Source organism: Furipterus horrens, unplaced genomic scaffold (genome assembly GCF_987537825.1).
Source record: "Furipterus horrens unplaced genomic scaffold, mFurHor1.1.pri manual_scaffold_11, whole genome shotgun sequence".
Classification (NCBI taxonomy): domain Eukaryota; kingdom Metazoa; phylum Chordata; class Mammalia; order Chiroptera; family Furipteridae; genus Furipterus; species Furipterus horrens.
Genome location: NW_028327181.1, coordinates 99,137,143 through 99,155,945, shown reverse-complemented (window position 1 = coordinate 99,155,945; position 18,803 = coordinate 99,137,143). Strand labels below are relative to the sequence as shown.

At 59.2% G+C, this 18,803-nt stretch overlaps 1 protein-coding gene and 1 long non-coding RNA gene across 3 annotated transcripts; one reads left to right on the top strand and one right to left on the bottom strand.

Moving 5' to 3' along the window:
* Nucleotides 1-7,288: 7,288 nt before the first annotated feature.
* On the bottom strand, nucleotides 7,289-13,359 carry LOC149999010 (uncharacterized). Its single transcript, XR_016513969.1, has 4 exons — nucleotides 13,079-13,359; nucleotides 12,837-12,910; nucleotides 9,309-10,738; nucleotides 7,289-7,473 (listed from the first exon to the last, which is right to left on the bottom strand). It is a non-coding gene; the product is annotated as an uncharacterized LOC149999010 (long non-coding RNA).
* Nucleotides 7,740-18,285, top strand: CDR2L (cerebellar degeneration related protein 2 like). Of its 2 annotated transcripts, none has more exons than XM_090291128.1 (5): nucleotides 7,740-8,232; nucleotides 13,253-13,365; nucleotides 13,589-13,737; nucleotides 14,276-14,440; nucleotides 15,763-18,285. In XM_090291128.1, the coding sequence occupies exons 2-5, from the start codon at nucleotides 13,327-13,329 to the stop codon at nucleotides 16,652-16,654; spliced, it is 1,245 nt and encodes a 414-aa protein (XP_090147254.1). In that variant the 5' UTR covers nucleotides 7,740-8,232; nucleotides 13,253-13,326; the 3' UTR covers nucleotides 16,655-18,285. The 2 variants fall into 2 exon arrangements, with proteins under 2 accessions (XP_090147254.1, XP_090147253.1); XM_090291127.1 differs by having other exon boundaries at nucleotides 7,740-8,258.
* The last annotated feature ends 518 nt before the right edge of the window (nucleotides 18,286-18,803 follow it).

The window sequence follows — 18,803 nt, the reverse complement described above, 5'->3', positions numbered from 1 at the left end:
CCTCCCTGGCCCCGCCCCCGCAAGGCCCCGCCCCCACAGGCTCCGCCTGCAACACCTGCCGCAAGCGGCACAGTCCCGCCCAGCGCCCGGAGTCGGCCGCACGCCCCGCGTCTTTCTCAGCTGGACCCAACGCCTCGGCGCGCTTCCTTCTGCGTCCGAGCGTGGTCCCCGCTCCATCTCCCCCATGGCCGCCCAGCCCCGGGGCCGCAATCCTCTCAGCCTCCCATCCCCGCCCCCATCCTCAGCGTTGGTCCGCACGCCATCACGGAATGCACACTTTCTCTCCCCTTTTCTTCCTCGTCATCCCCCGACCTCCAGTTATTGTTTGTTTGCTTGTTTGTTTGTTTTTGTTTTTGTCTGAGCGTCTGCTCCCTTGGTTCTCTTTTCTTGACCTGTCAAACCCACATGTCCAGAGAGCTGGAGGCTCAGCCTTCCATTCCGTGGCAGGAAGGCTGACTCAGTGCCCCGCACCCCGCACCCCGCACCCTCCGCTCTCGGACGGCAGCGACAGGCCCTGATGAGAGTTGGAGGTCCTTTTGGTTCCCACAACTCCTTGCTGGCCACCTGCCTTCCCTGAAGACCCTTTTACGGCCATCCATCTCAACACGTGTGTTGGGGGAACGGTATTTATCAGCACTTTGTCAGGGACGGGGGCGCAGGGGTTTAGCTCACAGGGGCTGTCCTTTACGAGCAATTATCTAGGGAGAGAACCGAGGAAAGAATCAGCCCTGGTTCATCCAGGGTGCCTTTGGCAGAGGCAAAGTAGTAGTAGCAGTAAAAATGACAGCACTGTGACAATATTGCTGACAACAAAAACCTGCCTCTGAGGTGCGTCCTACCCACACTTATACCGGGGGACACTGAGGCTCAAAACATCGAAGTTACTTGCCGGAAGTCGCACAACTAGTAAGAAACAAAGCCCAAAAAGCAAAACAAAACACATCCAACTCAACCCCAAAGAGGCGGGACTTTTTCCACGACATCACCTTGCATGCTGCGTCTGGGAGCTTCTGGAAATCCTAGATGCTTCAAAAGGAGATGACGTCTTGCTGAAATAGGATTTCCATGGGTAAAAAAAAAAAAAAAAAAAGAGGGCCGTACCATGTAGGCAGCAAAGGGATGGACAAAGGTAAAGTAGGACAGGTGTGCAGGTAGGAAGGAAGGGGACAGGGTGTCAACATGTCACTGACTCAGCAGACGGCACAGGACAGCTCTGTCCTGGCTCCAGAGACGTGTTTTCCCCGCCCTGTATGAAATCCCAGGCAGGCTCCATGGCTTTTCTGATCACTCTGAGATAATGAATGAATGGTACCTTTATGTGGCATTTCAAAAACAATCCAGTCCACTCTGCAAATCACCCAACTCTAGACCAGCCCAGAGTGACATTAAACACTCTGAATCTTAGTCATTAGGGAAACACAGATTGAAACCACACTCCGGGAACCATTATATACCTATGAGGAGGGGTTAAAAAAAAAACAAAACCGGACATACCAAGTACTGGCTTGGATGAGGAGCAGTTAAATATACAATTACCAAATGACTCTGTGATACCACTTGTGGTATTTACCCGGGAGAAATGAAGACAGATATTTACACACACACACACACACACACACACACGCACACACAAACATGTGTAATGCTGGTAGTAATTTCATTCATAGTCACCCTAAGGATGCAGGTGATGTTGGCAATGTGGAATCTTCATTGTCAACCTGGTGCGTGTTCTAGGTACTGTTGCTGCCTCTCCCCATCAAACTTGGTGTAAAACAGTAAACATTTATTATCAATTCAGTGGTCCATAATTCAGGCAGGATCCAGCTGAGGTGGCTTGTATATGCTCCACAACGTCTAGGGCCTCAGCTGGGAAGACTAGAAGGGCTAGGGGAGGGGTTAACGTGGCTCAGCTGGGAATCATCTGGGGGCTTCTTCACTCTCTGGCATCTGGCATCTTGGGAGGGTGTAAAGCCTCGGCCCAGCTGGGGCTGGATCTGGTCTCATCAACCTGGGACACCTCTGTGGCCTGGGCCTCTCCCAGCAAGGCCCTGGGCTCCGAGAATGTGTCCCAAAGGGTGCAGAAACGGGGGTGTCTGAGAGAAGGAGGTGGAGGGGGGGGAGGCAGAGGGGAAGTTTCATGGCCATTTACTAGCTGGCCTGGGAATACTAACATATAAAGTAACTTCTACCATACTCTACTGGTCAAAGCAATTACAAATCCATTGGGATCCAGGACTGGGAAGCAACAGCCCGCCGCCCCATGGAAGACGTGTCAAAGAAGTGGGCGCTGTGTTTAAAACTGCCACACTGTAGGTGATTCTCCTCCCTGCCCTTCATCCCTCCAGGCCTGTCATTCTCTCTCCCGACCTTTATCTCTAAGTCTTCTCATCTCTGCAAAGGACACCTCCCAGGTAGTTGAGCCAGAAGTCGCTGTCCCCCTTGATGCCTCTCCTCTTGTCACCCCAAGTCCAATCCATCACCACGTCCTGATGCTACGCCCCAAACATGTTATATACATATATGACCAGGCCCCCCGGGTCACCATCTGCAGCAGCTCCACCCCCACCAGCTCTAATCTCTTCTCTGAGGAGCAGCTGGAGTAGGTGAAAAATGCAGCTCATAACACTGCCCACTGCAAACACCTCAGAGTCCTTTGTTAGGAGCAATTTCTTCAGGGCTGCGCCGTGACCTGCGCTGCCCTGACCATCTGCTCCCCTCCCCTGGGGTCCCCGGGCTCCGCACACTGATCTTGCCATGGCTCCCCAAGCACCCTAACTCTTTCTGCCCAGGATCTCTGCACAGGTTGTTGCTTCTGCCTGGGACATCCTGCAAGCACACTGTTCATGTGCTTGTCCCCTTCTCCTCCTTGGGGTCTTATCTTTAAAGCCTCTTGTTCTGACAGACTTCCCATCCCCAGCCCCTGGTGTTGCCTAAAACTTGACCACCGTTTTAAATACGTTTTTCTTTTTATTTGGTTTATGTTTCTCTTGCCTAGTGACATGCAAGATGCGTGTGAGCAGAGACTGGATGGTTCTTGTTCCCGGCGACCCCGGCACCAAGCATGGCACCTAGCGCTGGTACGTGAGGATAACTCCTGGGCCACCATAGAAGGCAGAGCCACTCCGGTTGTCCATGCCGGTCAGTGGGAATGACACATTCACCAGCTGCATCTCAGATTCGTGTTTTTATACTCTGGGGAGCCTCTCATGTGGGGCAGGTGGATCTGAGCTGGGAGAGGCCCAAGGCCCAAGGGACACGGTTGTACCGCTGGCTTTAGCGCCTTTGTTTGCTCCTCCGCGGGGAACTGCTAGGTGCCCGCCCTTGAGGAGCTCGCGGTCTGCCGGGTGGGTCCGGCGCCGGGGCTTGCACCCTGCCAAGTGGGCTCGCAAGGCACAGGAGGAGCCGGGCCGCTGGCAGGGCCTGGAGCTTCTCGGCGGGTCTCAGGCCCATGGCTCTGGCCTTGGCCGAAAGCCTCACCGCCCAGTTCTGGGAAGGTAAGATCCCTGCACAGGGGCCCCTGGAATAGATCCTCCAGGTAAAATGTTATAATAAAAATGACCCAAAAGGCAAGCTCGGTGGTCCTGGCCCTGCCGTCTGCTGTCACCCTTGGCCTGTTTTAATGCAGAGTACTCCCAACGCGCCCTGGGGTGGTCCTGGAGGAGGAAGGTGAGGCCACCGAGGGACACGCAGCATACACTTCCTAAAGGCCAGGCCTCGGGGGCGTCACTGCAGGGACCTGAGGTAGGCCTAGGGAATGAGAGCACTTCCTGACCCCAGGGGCTGTGCGGGTCTGGTCGGGCACAGACCGAGATGGCTTATGGGGGGAGGGAGGGACACCAGATGACCTCACTCATTCAAATGTGTTAAGCGCCTTACCCTGCCAGGCGCTGACCTCAGACGGTGGGCCAGACAGATGGGGCTGGAGCATTCAGTGAAGCGGGTGCCCCGCGCTGGAAAGTCTGGCGACAGGGATGGGGTCCTCAGGGGTGGGGGCACCGGAGGGAGGTGTCCTGGTACCGCCTGATCCCTTGACCTCAACCCGAGACGCACCTTGTTGAGGTGGGTGGAAACCCCGAGGCCCCAGAGACGCCGCTGGGCACCCTGACCCTCCCCCAGCACGACTCGCGTGACTGGGAGTGACAGAGACCCTCCGACGTCAGCACTGCCCGAACGTCATTTCCGGTGGGCTGGGCAGGGCTGGGGAGCGCGCCCTGGCGACTTTGCCTGCCGGCTGTCGCATCTGGGTCCCTAGCGGACCCTGCCTGGAGGGCGTTTGCACCGAGGCATCCGGCTCCGAGCTCCCGCGGTCCGTTTCCGTGCTCTGAGATCCGGGCTTGCGTTCCGGAGGGAGCGCCGGGCTGGGGGCTGGGAAGGGCCCCTGGTCCCCCAGTGTGAAACGGATCGCAGGGGAACCAGACTGCCCAAGGCTCAGGGGACGTTGAGTCCATCAGTGCCCCCTCTTGGCGCCGGAGGAGGGACACCGTGAAACAGGCCTGCCTGACGCACCGAGGCGGCACCAGGCTCTGGGCGGCGGAGGTCAGGTCGCTATAGGTCCCAGCCACCTGCGCGCTCTGTGCTCTGCCCAGGGAAGAGGCCTCAGGTGGACCCCCGGCTTTTGGCTGGGAGCACAGGAAGGCAAAGGAATTTCCTTCTTCAAAGGCAGAACTGATTTTCCTCCTCATGCAACAATTTAGAAAATATTAGGTCCTCCCTGAACATGGAGTGATCCCGCTGGGCGAGGGGCCTGGGGTGCTGATGAACCAAATCGGGCAAAGGGCCCAGCACAGGCCCGGTACGCAGCAGGAACCCCGTCCCTCAGCTGTCCACAGCTCTGTGATTCACCTGGGTCTCCGCCTGCTGTCCCCTACGGAAGTGGTCAGGAAGGCTCCACCAACCTGGCAGAGTTGGTGGCCCAGCTTCGGCCAGCCCCCACCCTATGCGAGCCTCATGGGAACTAGGGACCTCTGGGAGTCCAGCCTGAATCCCCCTGCCTAGTACTCGGGCAGCAATGAGAAGCCAGCCTTTGGGACATACTTGTCCCTGCCAGGCAATACTCCTGGGCCTGGGGCACGGGGAGAGTGGTTATGGAAAGGGGGGCATTTGGGTAGAGCCATGTGGACGGGGAGCCCATGTGGTAAAGACCAGAGGCTGAGAGAGGACCCGGGAGCTGGGTGTTCTCAAACGACATTGGTGAAACAGCCTTAGCTCCAGGGGTTAGAGGCGAATCTTTGGGCTGGGGGCTGCCTGTCATTGCCTGGGCCAGAGGGGACCTTGCTAGCATCCTCCCTGCTAAGGCCTGGCCCTAAGCCCTTTGCCCCTGCTCTTCCCCCTGGGACTCCCTACGCTCCCTGGGGAGCAGCCCTGGCTCCTGTGGTTACACTTCCACAGAGCTGCGGAATGAGACATGAACAATGCAGAGGGGAGCTTGGCGGGCTCGGGATCCTGACCAGATCCCTCTGGAACTCAGCGCCCCCAGCCTGGTTGTCTATTAGACTCATTTGTCCCCATCTCAGTAAATGACATCACCACCACCCTGTTACTGGAGCCAGAAGCCTAAGTTGCCACTCGGATTCTTCAGTCAATTCATCTGAACACCTTGGTTCTACACACACAATATTTTCCATCTCGCTCCATCTCCACTGCCACCAGCCCTGTCCGTCACCTCCCTTCTAGACCATTAAAGAAACCTCCATACTCCTCTTCTTGCTCTTAAGTAAACCATTTCATTGAAGTAAACACATACTCAGAGAAGCGTACTCGTCATAACTGTACACATCAGTGATTTTCGCTAATGAGTTCACCTGTGCAGTAGGACCAAGATCAAGACATGAAACACTCCCGGCTCCCATGTGACTCCCCAAGGCCAAACACTGTCCCAATTAGATTCATTTTTGCCTGTTTTAAACTTTATATAAATGGAATTGTGATCCCCCAAGATGTTCACATCCTAATCTCAGAATTTTGAATATGTCACATGACATGGCAAGAGGGACTTTACAGGTGTGGTTAAGTGAAGGACCTTAAATTGGGGAGGTTATGCTGGATTATTTTCCGGGTGGGCCCAATGTAATCCCAAAAGTCTTTGAAAGGGGGAGAGGCAGAAGAGGTCAGAGTGATGCGGTGTAAGAAGGATTCAACCTCCTGTTGATGCTTTGAAGATGGAGGAAGGGGGCCATGAACCAAGGAATGTGGGAAGCTTCTAGAAGGTGAAAGAGGAAAAGAAATGAACTCTCCGCTGGAGCCTCCAGAGGGAGCTCAGCCTTGCAGACACCTAGATTTCAGCCCCTGAGACCATGTCAGACTTCTGTGTACAGAACTGCAAGATAACACATTTGTGTTGTTTCAAGCCACTAAATGCGGGGGAATTGGTTACAGACACTCTCCGTGCCTGATGTCTTCCACTGAACATTTTGTTTGTACTCTATAATACTCCATTGCATCTCCGTGCCACATTGGATTTATCAACTGTTGATGAACATTTGGGTCGTTTCCAGTTTGCACTATTATCATGAACAGTGCTGCCCTAAGCGTTTTGGTACCTGTCTTTCGGCCAACAGATACGCATGTTTCTGGGCACCTATATAAGAACAGAACTGCTAGGCTACAGGGTACGCATTTATAGTTGGTGTTGCAATGTGTCACCCAGACTTCCTGTTAGGGCTGAAGGACCCGTTCTCACAGCTGCTGGACATGGTCAGCCCTCTCTGAGAAAAGAGAAACAGGAAAGAGCCCCCTTGTCCAATGTCACAGCCACTTCCCAGGAGCAGCCTGCCTCCATGCAATGACTGGTTGATACGTGTGGGTGTACTGTTGAGGGGAGTGGGTGTGAATATAAAGACCCTTTCCCCGCTGCCACTTGGAATAACTTTGAAGGGTCATCCCAGATTCAGAGCTTTCCAGAAACCAGGGCAAGCTTTATTGAGGCCTCGTCTTAACCCAGCTTTTCCCTCTTTTGACCCTGCTTCTTTCTCTTTCCCAGTGGGTGCTGACCGATCTAAAGAAGTTGAGTACCTTGTCACATGTTTATTGGGTCATTTCGGTCACTTGTGAAATTCCTAGTCAAGTCTTTTACCCTTTTCGACACTTTCTTTTCCTTGTGGTTTGCAGGTGTTCGTTCTATATTCTGGATGCAAGTCCTTTGTTGGATGTATTTGCCACATGTTCAGTTGAATATACTCAGGGTGCTTCCACAGTAACAGCGCACGTGGGCCCTAACAAAAAGGACGTACGTGACTGCTTGAGTCTGAAGACTTCTTTAAGGAAAGAATGCTTGGATAGGAGACTGCATTTGATTTTAATGGGTATAATTGGATATAGGATACAGGACATGGATTCCACTCCTGGTCCGAGGTTTCTGGCTACAGGCATTCAAACACTCAACTTCTTAAAGGTGATTGTGAATGAACAGCCATTCATTCAGGGTGTCCATAAAGGGGTCAATAGGCCAGCCTATTCTAGGCACTGAGGAGCCGGCTGTGAACAAAAGAGGTTTCCCTGCTGTCAGGAGACCCAGACGGAGAGAAACACAACAGGCAAACAAAATAACATAATTTCACACAGTGAGCGCTGAAGTCAGGGAGGTCATCGTGGAGGGAAGAGGCGGGTTGATGAGCCACAGCAGCCAGACCAGAGCGCTGAGAAGGTCCCACCCGGCCCCGCCCCCTCCTTTGCATACGCCTTATGATTGGCCGGCGGTGTCCGGCCCCACCCCGTGGAACGGGCTGTCGGGCAAGCGCTGGGCGGTTGGGAAGCTCCGGGCGAGCCCTGCCGGGATGCAGCCGCTGCTCCGGGTGTCGCCGGGCGGGCCGGGGGCAGCGCGGGCCGGAGCTGGGCAAGGGGCGGCCCCCGTGGCTCCCGCGTCGTCCTAGCGCCCCAGCCCTGCCGGCGGGCCAGGGCCCTTCTTGTCGCCCAGCCGCCCGCCGTCCCCTCCCCTCCACCCTTTGTGCCGCCGCCGCTCGGCGTCCCAGGCTCCGCAGGACGCCGGCCGGGCCGGATCTCCGAGGCGACTCAGCCCCGGGTGGGCGCCGGGTTAGCGGCCGATGGCGAAGGGGCGCAGCGCGGGCTGGGGCGCTGCAGCCGGAGTCCGCGACGCGGGAGACCCGGCCCGCCTCCGCCGCATTGTCCCGGGCCCCGCGCCCCGGCCCTGAGCCGCGCCGCCGCAGCGCCCGCCCGCGGGGCCATGCGAAGGGCTGCGGGGATGGAGGACTTCTCCGCAGAGGACGAGGAGCCCTGGTACGACCAGCAGGACCTGGAGCAGGGTGAGCACGGAGCGGGGACAGGAAAGCGAGGTGCGCCCCGCGACCCCTGTCCGCTGCTCCATTGTTGGGCGGTGACATCTCCGGGAGGGCTGGGCTGGACCCCGCGCCCCGGACTCCGAGGGGTGATGCGTGTAAGAATGGGAAGGTGGAGAGGAGGGGCATGCTGCCCGGCAAGACCCGGACGCGGCCCTCGGAGACCTGCAAAAGTCTGGGGACCGCTCTTCCTCTTTCCCGAAGGACAGGGGTACAGTTCGCCCACTCGCCCTCCCCAGCTTACAGCCAGGAACTGCCCAGGGGCCCCTGATATTGTCGGGGGACCTGAGTCCTACTGGGAGTCTTTGGAGACCCGGAGGTGCTTTCTTGGGTGTTTTCCTGGGAGGGGTGGAGTGTGCGGGGGGAGGGGGGAACTTGTCCCAAATCCAGCGACACCCTTCCCTGCCAGAATTCCTGAGCTCCGAGACTCCCTGAAAGTTTCCCCAACTCCTTTCCTATGTCCACGGAAGAAATGGGGGTGCGGGGACCCCGCCAGGAGGCAAGTGGAGAGTTGGGGTCATCAATCTGCCTTCCAGAGGGAAGAACCCCCCCCCCAGTCCTTCCCCTCCCAGCCCCCTCACAAGCTGCTCATGGTTTGGAGGGGGTCAGGTTTGGGAATTCCAGCAAGGGCCCAGATCCGAGCCTGGGCAAAGAGGGAGCCACCCCCTCCCCCAGGGCAGAGAGGGTGAGGAGAAGTGGGCTAGAAGCTGGTGATGAGGTGGCCGAAGTGACATCACGCCGGCCAGTGGGCGGGCTGTTAGCACAGGAAAGAGGAGGAGGCCTAAGAGGGTCGGGGCCAAGGCCTGCTAGAGCCGAGGCAAACCCACACTCTCCCACTGAGAGCGCCTCATTCTTGAACGGTCAGGGCTGGAGGGGTGTCCAGGGGCAGTGACCACAGTCCCCCAGCAAACGGGCCGGTGTGGACCCAAGTCTGGCTCAGTGCGTGCTGATACTCCTGCTCTGGGGCTCCCTCCGCAGCCCCCCAAGCCCGACTCTGCTCTCAGGGGAGGCAGCTACCTGGATTCTGGAGCCTTTGTCTCTGGCTCTGACCCACATGCCCATGTGGCCGGTCTGCTGGTAGATGAGGCTCCGTCCTTGTGCTCAGGAATGCAGGGAAATCAGAGCCGCTGGGGAGCTAGTGTGGGACTGGCGGTGCTGGGCCCTACCCTGCCACACTGTGCCTGGAGTCTACCCTCAGCTTCCCTGACTGGAGTGAGATGCTCAAAACTGGTTGCAAAACCCCTCCCCAAACCTGGGCACTACTCTCACCCCTGAATTTTGCATCCCACAAACACCTATCAGGCTCCACTTAAGTGTCAGACACTATCCTGTGGACCTGGGTGGTGGAGGGGGGCCTGTGAGCGAGGGTAGGTGACAGGATGCAGTGAGAGGACTTCCTGGAAGAGGCAGGCCCAGAAGGAAAGACTGGAGGTTGAGTGCCTAGGAAATGGCCTCCCGGGAGACAGATGCTGAAGAAGTTGATGTCTCATTTCATTCCGCACCCTTAACAGAGTCTCTGGAAGTCTCTGGCACCGTGCCTGGCCCAGATGTGGGAGGAAGGAGCCAGGGAGTAGCGGAGGGAGTTGTGCTGCTCCCAGAGAGGGAGCAGTGTCCAGATTCCTGGCTGGGCTGGGTGCCCACTCTGGGCCAGGGTGGGGGCTGGGCCCAGCCAGCTCCTTGCTCCAGCCTTGCTGACCTACAGCGGTCAGCCTCCGCCCAGGCTTCCCTCACAGCCACCAGAAATGAGACAGTCTCAGAAGAAACTGGAACTTTCCACCAAAAACCAAATTTCTGCTGCCTGCGTGTGCGCTGAGCCTGAGGAGTGATCTCTGCCCTCAGGGGCCTCCACATTCCAGCAGAGGAGGCAGAAAGGAGATCAAACTAGCGACTGTGGCAGGGTCATAGGGGTGCTGCCACAGGCCCATTCTGGGGGTTCACGCAGAGGCCCGTCTGAGCTGGATAGTGAAAACATGCTCCCTGGGCAGAGGAAGGCAGGCAGGCAGTGTGGGTGGAGCAGATGCTTGTGCCAAGCCATGGAGCAACGTGGAAAGACCACACGTGGCTGGAACTTAAGAGTGCAGGCTGGGGTCGGAGGAAATCCCAGGCACAGGTGTGGCAGCACTGTCCCCGTGGGCCCACATGGAGAGCTGCGTGTTGGAGTGTGTTCGCCAAAGGCCAGCCACGTTGGGGGTCAGGTGCCTGTTCATCCTCCTTCCCTATACCCAGTCCCCCAAGTCTCTGCCCAGCCGCTCCCTCAGTGCCTCTGAGTGACCCAGGAAGCCGTGTGTCCAGCCAGCCCGCCCCCCACCCCCAAGCCACGTTAGGGCAGGCCCTGACTTCCCGTCCCGAAGCCTGGCCATCGAGATCTCGTTTGACTTTGATGCTGTTCCATCCAGTAGCAAGGGCCTTGATTCTCGCTGTGTCCCCTCTGCCCACTGGCACAGCACCTGTAAAAATAGAAAATGCCATTAATTATTAAGTGCTGCCTCCCCATCCTGGACCAGGCTTGGCACGCCCTATGGGCACCACTTTCCAAAGAGCTGGTTGCTGAGTCACAGATTTGAAGTCCCAGGCACCTGACCTTGAGTCTTAGCCTCAGAAGAGAGCTCTGGCACAGCAAGGGGAGTCGGTGACTGGACCCTGATTCTGTGGGCCCAGCGTTCCTGACATTCATGCCCTGCAGGCTATGAGCCGGACACCCACAGCTCTGCCGGGTGGTAGGTGACCCATGCCCCCCGCCCAACCACCCACTTTATCTTTGTCTCTTCTTCCCTGTCCCTGTTCCTTTCCCTTTCCTACCTCCCTGCTTTGGGGCCCACGGGGCCCCACCCACCTAGACCCCAATCAGTGAGGGGCAGTGGTATTCCAGTGCTTATTTTCAAAGATGTCCCCCTGTCTCCCAGCCATGCCCTCTCAGGCTCCTGGGGCATTTTCCCGGCCAGCACCTCAGCTGATTCAGGGGGGAAGCTGCTGAAGCCACTGCAGGAGACCCAGAAAACTTGGGTCCAGGTGGGGAAGGAGCTGTAGGCTCAGTGCGTCCCCTGGCCTGGCCCAGCCACCCGGTTGTGAGGGGCTGCCTCTCCCTCTGGCTTCCAGCTGCCCCGATTCCCACTCCCAGGCCTCCCTCCTGCTCCGCTCCATGGGGAGCTGCCCCCTCCCTGGAGCCCTCAGTTCGCGCATGTCCCTTCCCCAGCACTGGGCCCTACTCAGTCCCTAGCTGTGCAGCTTCTCTAGAAGATCCCTCCTGGCAGCTTTAACCAGCTTCACTTGTATTGGGCTCTGGTTTCCCCGAGACAGCGCCTGAGAGTCTTCCCACCCAGGGAGCTTCTGCTGTGTTCCCTTCTTCCCCACTCCTGAATCACGAGGGGGCCCAGGTCATAGTCACTGCCTTCTGAGGGCCTTGTCCCTGGTTTGTAGTGTGACTTCAGCTGCCCCAGCCCCCTGCTGCGGGAATGCATGCAGCTCAGGTGCTCACCTGGGAGCAGGACGAGCAGAAAGTGCGGTGTTCGTGACCATCCTCGCTCCACCTCTGAGCTGCGGCCTTGGTCTTTAGCTTAAGCTGCAAGGGACCCACACAGGCCTCCCCCAGAGCCTGTCCCCTGACACCCATGCGGTGGCATCAGTAGCCATGGCCTCTTCCCAGAACACTTGACAGTCCCCACGGGAGGACACCTTGATGCGCATGGTCCCAGGGGTGGTCATGCTGGGCTCCTAAATCCCCACCAATCTCCGGTGTCACAAGGGCCAGCAGACCCCGATGCCAACATCAGACTCCACACTTGGTAGACTTGCCAAACTTACAGTTAACACATCCATACTGCACGTGTCCCCGTTGCCCCTCTAGGTTGGTGCCAGGCAGCTGGTTTTTCTTGGCAGCACCATCTGAAGGTTCATTGCTCAAGGTTGAGGTTCTCAGCTGAGACGCGGATGAGCCGGCGTTTTGTTTAATGGCAAAGGCAGGTGTCCAGGACGGCGGCTGTGCTCGTCCAGGCTGCGTTGTTGTGGCCGCCTTGCCATCCCGGGACAGCAGCTTTGCCTCTGGGGACACTGGGCACAGGGTCCCCCGCCTGGCTCCGGTCCGGCCTGGCAGCTGCACTCTGACCCCTTTAAAACTGCACCTCCCTGTGTGGAAGCGGATTCCGGGGTTCGTTTCCCAGGGAAAGGAGGTTTCTGAGAGCAGCGTGTGTCCCTAGGGCCAAGGGCTCCCGGAGACTGGGGCAAGGAGACCCAAATTCTTCCAACATGCTGATAACCCGGCTGATGACCTTGAGCAAGTCGTGGGTCCCTCTCTGGCCTCTCATCCATAGAATAAGGGGACTGGGCTGGAGAGCCCTGAAGCCTCACCCGGTTCTAGTACCAGCAAGCCCTGTGCCGCCGCGCGTCTCAGCGAGCTGCTAGTCCACCCTCCGAGCCCAGCTCATGCACTGCCCCTCGTCTGAGCCCCCGCGGTGCCTGGAAGAAGAATCTCCCTCTCTTACCACCCAGGGCACTTGGCGCCTGTGTCCTGTCACATTCTAATCGTCCTTTCAAAGCAGAGTTACACACCTGCTCTGTGCCAGGTCCTGCTCTAGGTCCTCGGAGCATCAGTGAAGGAAACAGGCCAGACCCTGCCCTGGGAGCTTACAAGCAGTCGGGAGACGAGAAGATAAATAAGCAAATTGTTCGGTACTTTAGGCGGTGATTTCTCCTAAGGAGAGTTAAGTGGGGCGGGACTGCAGTGAGGGGCGCAGTCTTAAATCAACGGTTGGGGACAGGCCTCCTGGAGGAAGTGACATTTAGGTGCACACTCAGAGGCTGTGTCCAGGGAAAGCGCATTCCGGGCAGAAGGCACAGCCAGAGCGAAGGGCAGCCCCCATGTCCTGGTCGTCTTGGGGTCCCCGAGGCCTGGCTCAGAATGGATGCTCAGAACGTGAATGGGGGTCCTCTGGCTTCCTGCTCACGCTGCTCCTCATTCCCCCCAGACTTGCACTTGGCGGCGGAGCTGGGGAAGACGCTGCTGGAGAGGAACAAGGAGCTGGAGGAGTCTCTGCAGCACATGTACGCCACCAACGAGGAGCAGGTGCAGGAGATCGAGGTGAGGGCCCCGGGCCCGCACCCCCCCCCCCCCCAGGCTGCCCTTGTGCAGCGCAGGTGGCGGCACAGCTCGCGTGGCCCTCCTGCGCCCGTCTACCCCCCCGCGCTGTGACACGGCAGTGCCCCAGTGCCCCACAGCAGACCTGTGCCTGGAAGTGGGCAGAGACGTTTCCCCTGACCCTGTCCTGAAAGGTCACTCCCCCTGCACCCCCTGCCGTCCCCAGTACCTGACCAAGCAGCTGGACACGCTGCGGCACATGAACGAGCAGCACGCCAAGGTGTACGAGCAGCTGGACCTGACCGCCCGAGACCTGGAGCTGACCAACCAGCAGCTGATGCAGGAGAGCAAGGCCGCCCAGCAGAAGATCCGCGGGTGAGGCCTGGGGCGAGCTGCGGGGAGGCGGACGGGCGAGGAGCGGCACAGGACTGGGTGTGCATGGGGGGGCCGACCGGTGCCCGCGACTCCTGCTCCTTCCCCCAGAAGCCCGGGCTGGGAACCTGGGGTAGCAGTGCGCTGTCCTTGGCGATCTGGGGGGTTTAACATTCGGGCCATAATCAAGGAAGCAGCAACCGTGCACCAGGCTCTGTTCAGGCACCCGGGACACCGTGGTGGGCTTACAGACACTGGCCTGCTCTGGGGGCTCACAGCCCCGGAGGGAAGGCTGGCGTGTAGATACCGCACTGCAATGCAGGGTGATAAGTGACCGCAGGTGTACAAGGACCTGAGGTGGTGCCTGGGAGGCGTGGGAGAAGGATGGGTGCTTGGAGCTCCCCATCTGACCTGAGCGCCAGGCAGCATGGCTCAAGGTTGCCCTCTGTCCCCAAACCCATGTCCCTCCAGGGCTGCAGCGAGGAGGGCTGGCCCCGTCCCCTGAAAGTCCCTCCCATCATGTCCCCCACCCAACCCCCAGGCTGACGGAGACCATTGAGCGCCTGCAGGCCCAGGTGGACGAGCTGCAGGCCCAGGTGGAGCAGCTCCGGGGCCTGGAGCAGCTGAGACTGCGCCGGGAGAGGCGGGAACGCAGGCGCACCATCCACACCTTCCCCTGCTTCAAGGAGCTGTGTGCCGGCCCCCGGTAGGCACGGGCGCCCCTCGTGGGGAGGGTACCGGGCCCTGGACGGTGTCTCCAAGTGCCCGGCCAGCCAGCCAGCGGAGCGAGGAGAAGGTGGGCACCGGGCAGCCGGTGGGAGCAAGGGCTGGGGCCCCGTCCGGGCTGTCGGTGAGACCAGTCCTGCTGCTAACAGCGGCAGCTGGCGCTTACGGAGCACTGGCCACGTGCCCGTGACTCTGCTCAGTGGCTTAGCAATCACGGCGATACCCTGAGTTGTGTTTTACCTTCCTCGCTGCTCAGATGAGGACATTGAACCCCACAGGTTATGTGCGTTTCCGAGGTCACCTGGTTAGTAAGCCAGCACTGCACCCAGGGGGGTTAACCACTGCACCGTCCAGTTCCCATTAGCCCTTCTCAAGGGCGTGAGTTCTCAATGTGAGAATACCTAGGGTCTATTTAGTGGGGTTTTTTTCCTTAAGTGTTGGGCTTTTAATTTGTAATTACATTTATTGGAGTGACGTTGGTTAATAAGATCGTGTAGGTTTCAAGTGCACATTTCTATGACACCTGACCTGTACGTTGCACTGTGTGCCCACCCCCCAAAGTCAGATCATCTTCTGCCATGTGTTTGTCCTCCTTTACCACCCCCCCCTCTGGCAACCACTACACCGTTGCCCGTGTCTACGAGTTTAAGTCCCTCATGTGAGTGACATCACATATAGTCCTTAGCTTTTCCTGACTTACTTCCTTGGCATAATATTCTCAAGGTCCATCCACGTTGCTGCCAATGGCAGCGTTTTCCGCCGTTTGTGACTGAGCAGCATCCCACTGTGAATCTGCACCGCTTTTCCTTTATCCCGTCCTGGTGTTTCAGTAAGGGCCCCGGTGGGAGACAGTGCCCCCCACGGAGGAACGGAGGGCGATTAATAAAGAGATGTGGACGGGCATAGGAAAATGGGGGGGCACTAGCACCCCAGGCTTGGAGAGTGCGGACCTGTTACCATCCCCAGGCCCCAGAGGGCAGGGGCAGGGGTTACTGGAGCCTGGAACGCATGGAGGATGCCGCACTGACCAGAAGGAGCCGGGGGAGGGCATTCCCCCGCCTCCGTCTGCTCCCACTGTCAGGTCTCCTGCCCACAGGCCCCACTGACTGAGCTCAGGGCAGCTCGGTAACCTGGCTGAAGCGGCCCGTTGGGGTCAGCCTCCCAGGGCAGAGGGAGGAGGGCCGAGAGGGGACCTAGAGGACCAGCAACATGCAGCCCCGGGGACTAGAGAGATGTAAGTGCCCGGGGCCCAGCCCCAGCCAAAGCCCTCTGCCCACCTGCCCATCCCCCCCCGCCCCCCAGGTGCGAGGAGGCCTTGCGCCTGCACAGCTCCTCCCTGGAGCTGGGCCCCAGGCCCCTGGAGCAGGAGAACGAGCGTCTGCAGACGCTGGTGGGGGTGCTGCGCGCGCAGGTGAGCCAGGAGCGGCAGCGCAAGGAGCGGGCGGAGCGCGAGCTCGGGGCGGTGCTGCAGGAGTACGCGGAGCTGGAGCAGCAGCTGTGCGACATGGAGCGCTGCCGCCTGCGCGCGCAGGAGCTGGAGGCCGAGCTGCTGGAGCTGCAGCAGATGCGGCAGGCCAAGAGCTACCTGCTGGGCCCGGAGGACCACCTGGCCGCGGCCCTGCTGGCGCCCCTCACGCAGGCCCCCGAGGCCGACGACCTCCAGCCGGGCAGCGGGGACGAGTTCGGCGCCCAGGACGGCGTCTCCTCCCCGGCCGCCTCCCCAGGCCACTCCGTGCGCAAGAGCTGCAGCGACACGGCACTCAACGCCATCGTGGCCAAGGACCCGGCCGGCCGGCACGCGGGCACGCTCACGCTGCACGCCAACAGCGTGCGCCGGCGGGGCATGTCCATCCTGCGGGAGGTGGACGAGCAGTACCACGCGCTGCTCGAGAAGTACGAGGAGCTGCTGAGCAAGTGCCGGCAGCACCGGGCCGGCGTGCGGCACACGGGCGTGCAGACCTCGCGGCCCATCTCCCGGGACAGCTCGTGGAGGGACCTGCGGGGCGGCGAGGAGGGCCTGGGCGAGGCCACGGCCGCCGAGAAGAGCCTGAGCCAGCACGTGGAGGCCGTGGACAAGCGGCTGGAGCAGAGCCAGCCTGAGTACAAGGCGCTCTTCCAGGAGATCTTCTCCAGGATCCAGAAGACCAAGGCCGACATCAACGCCACCAAGGTCAAGACCCACAGCAGCAAGTGACCCTCGAGGTCGCCCCCGGGTCAGGCCGTGGGTCCCTCGTGCCTGGGGCGTGCTGCCTCTGGCGAATGAAGGAGGCTTTTAGAGGCAGATATGTCCCAGTGGAAGCCGCTCCCAAGCAAGCGTGTGGGGACACAGCTTGTTCCCTGCTGGGGTGGAAAGAGGTCAGCATGTCAACATCCCTGGCCTCGCAGGACCCTCCACGGTCTTGTGTCAACCCAAGGCACAGCTAAGACTTACAAAGCCAAACGTCCCCACTTCTCTCCCCGGGCTTTCTGACCCCAGATTTGTCACCAGGCTTCTAAGAGCCATTCTGGACCAGTTGGCCCCCCCTTTTTTTTTCTTCTTTTTTTCAAAGTTTTTTTTTTTTTTTTTTTAGAGGTTTGCAATGTAAGGTCCCCATGACCCCTTGCCACACTGGAAACACTTGAAGCGGGGCCCCAGAGCCAGCTGTAGCAGGCCCCTGGGGGCTCCTGGGCCACCCACTGCTTCTCCCCAGCTGTGACACACTGTCATTCCCTTAGCACCCGCTGTTCCACCCCCAGCCTCAGCCTGGCCTCAAGTGCCACCCACTCCAGCCCCGGTGAGGGTTGTCTTCTCCCTGGAGACCCTCAGCCCACTGCAGATCTGTAGCCAATCCGAGGAGCAGAACAGAAAGCCCCTCAGTAGCCATACGCGAGCGGTGTGCCATCTCCCTCGGAGCCAGCCTCCGGAAATGCCCTCTGGGCATTAAACCTTCCAGGGGTCTGGGCGCGGGGAGCCCCCATCTCTGCACGCCGCCTGCCACTCATCCAGTTTGGCCTCTGCCTGCCCCCGCCTCAGGGACCATAACGCGTCTCATTCACGTCCATGCTCCCCACACGCTGACCTCACCACAGGTCACACCGGCTGCCCCCAGAATGTGCCGGGCATGTGCCACAAGCCAGTGGTCCCAGCTTCCGCCCCTGCCCCCTTCACTGGGGACGGCCCCAGACGCTCACCCCACACTGAACAGTGTTAACATAGGACTGGGAGGGAGAGCATGTCTCCTTCCTCCCGTGAAATGCCTGCTCTTCACTCCCGGCTTTTGGGGGGTGGGGGGCTCTTGAAGACCCAGCTGGGGTTTAACCTATTTTTAAGGCTTCAGGAAGTCCAGCTTCAACTAAGAGATGCCAAGGTCCCCAAACTGCCCTGAGCAATTCTTCAGTGCTGGCAGTTTCTGCCGCCCACCCATCCCGAGACCCCAGGAATCAGAGGAGCCGTGCACCCTGGTGGAGGCGGTGACCCTGCGGGCGCCTTCATGCCTTACTTGTTCCCAAGGGGCCAAGGGGCTTTCTCAGTGAGCCCGCCTGCCCGCCCCAGAGGTGCCAACCTGCTCTCTGGCGGCACTGTGATGAGAGCTGTCGGCGGGTCCCTCGGCCACACATCTCGGAACCCTTTGTCCTTCGGAGCGGGTGGCTCCCAGCCCTCCATGTGTCTCTGTCATCCGGTGGCGGGGGTCGGGTGCCTCGGGGTGGGGGAAGGGCGCCTGCCTGCTCCTTTCCCAGTTCTGTAGCAGCCGACCAGCGTCACCTTTAAAGTATACATGAGAGAAATATATTTACAAATGCTTTATTCTCTTCTTTAATAAAAATAAAAATAAAAATTAAATAACACACCATTATTCTAAAAGCAGGAATGGCCAGGAGCCGTGGTCCCACCTCTGTGCGTCACACCCCGGCCTCCCCCCACGCAGCTGAGAGGGGGCTTCCCGAAGCTCCCTCCCACTCCCTGCCACGTTGAGCTCTGCAGGGTGGGTCTCAGAAGGTGTTTACTGGGTGCCAGCTATGAGCGCCCTGTTGCCTTTCAGGACGCCCCATGCTGGGTGGACCCTCCTTGCTGGACAGATTTGCAGTTCCCTCCTGCCAACAGCTTCGACTTCAGAAGCAAAGGAAATGCGCCTGAGTCTCTGGGGCTCAGCTTCTCGCTACCTCCTCCACTCTCCCGCTTCCACACAGCAAAATCGGTGGGCTCTGTGGATCCCATCCCCACAAGGAAGAGCTTCCAAAATCTTCCCCAGGGGGTCAGCTCAGGGACCTCCCCCCAACAGCCCTCCCCCATTCTTGAAGGAGCCAGGAGTGACCTCCCTTGGCCCCTGCAGGTAGCACGGGGTGGTGTGGGGAGCCCAGAACTG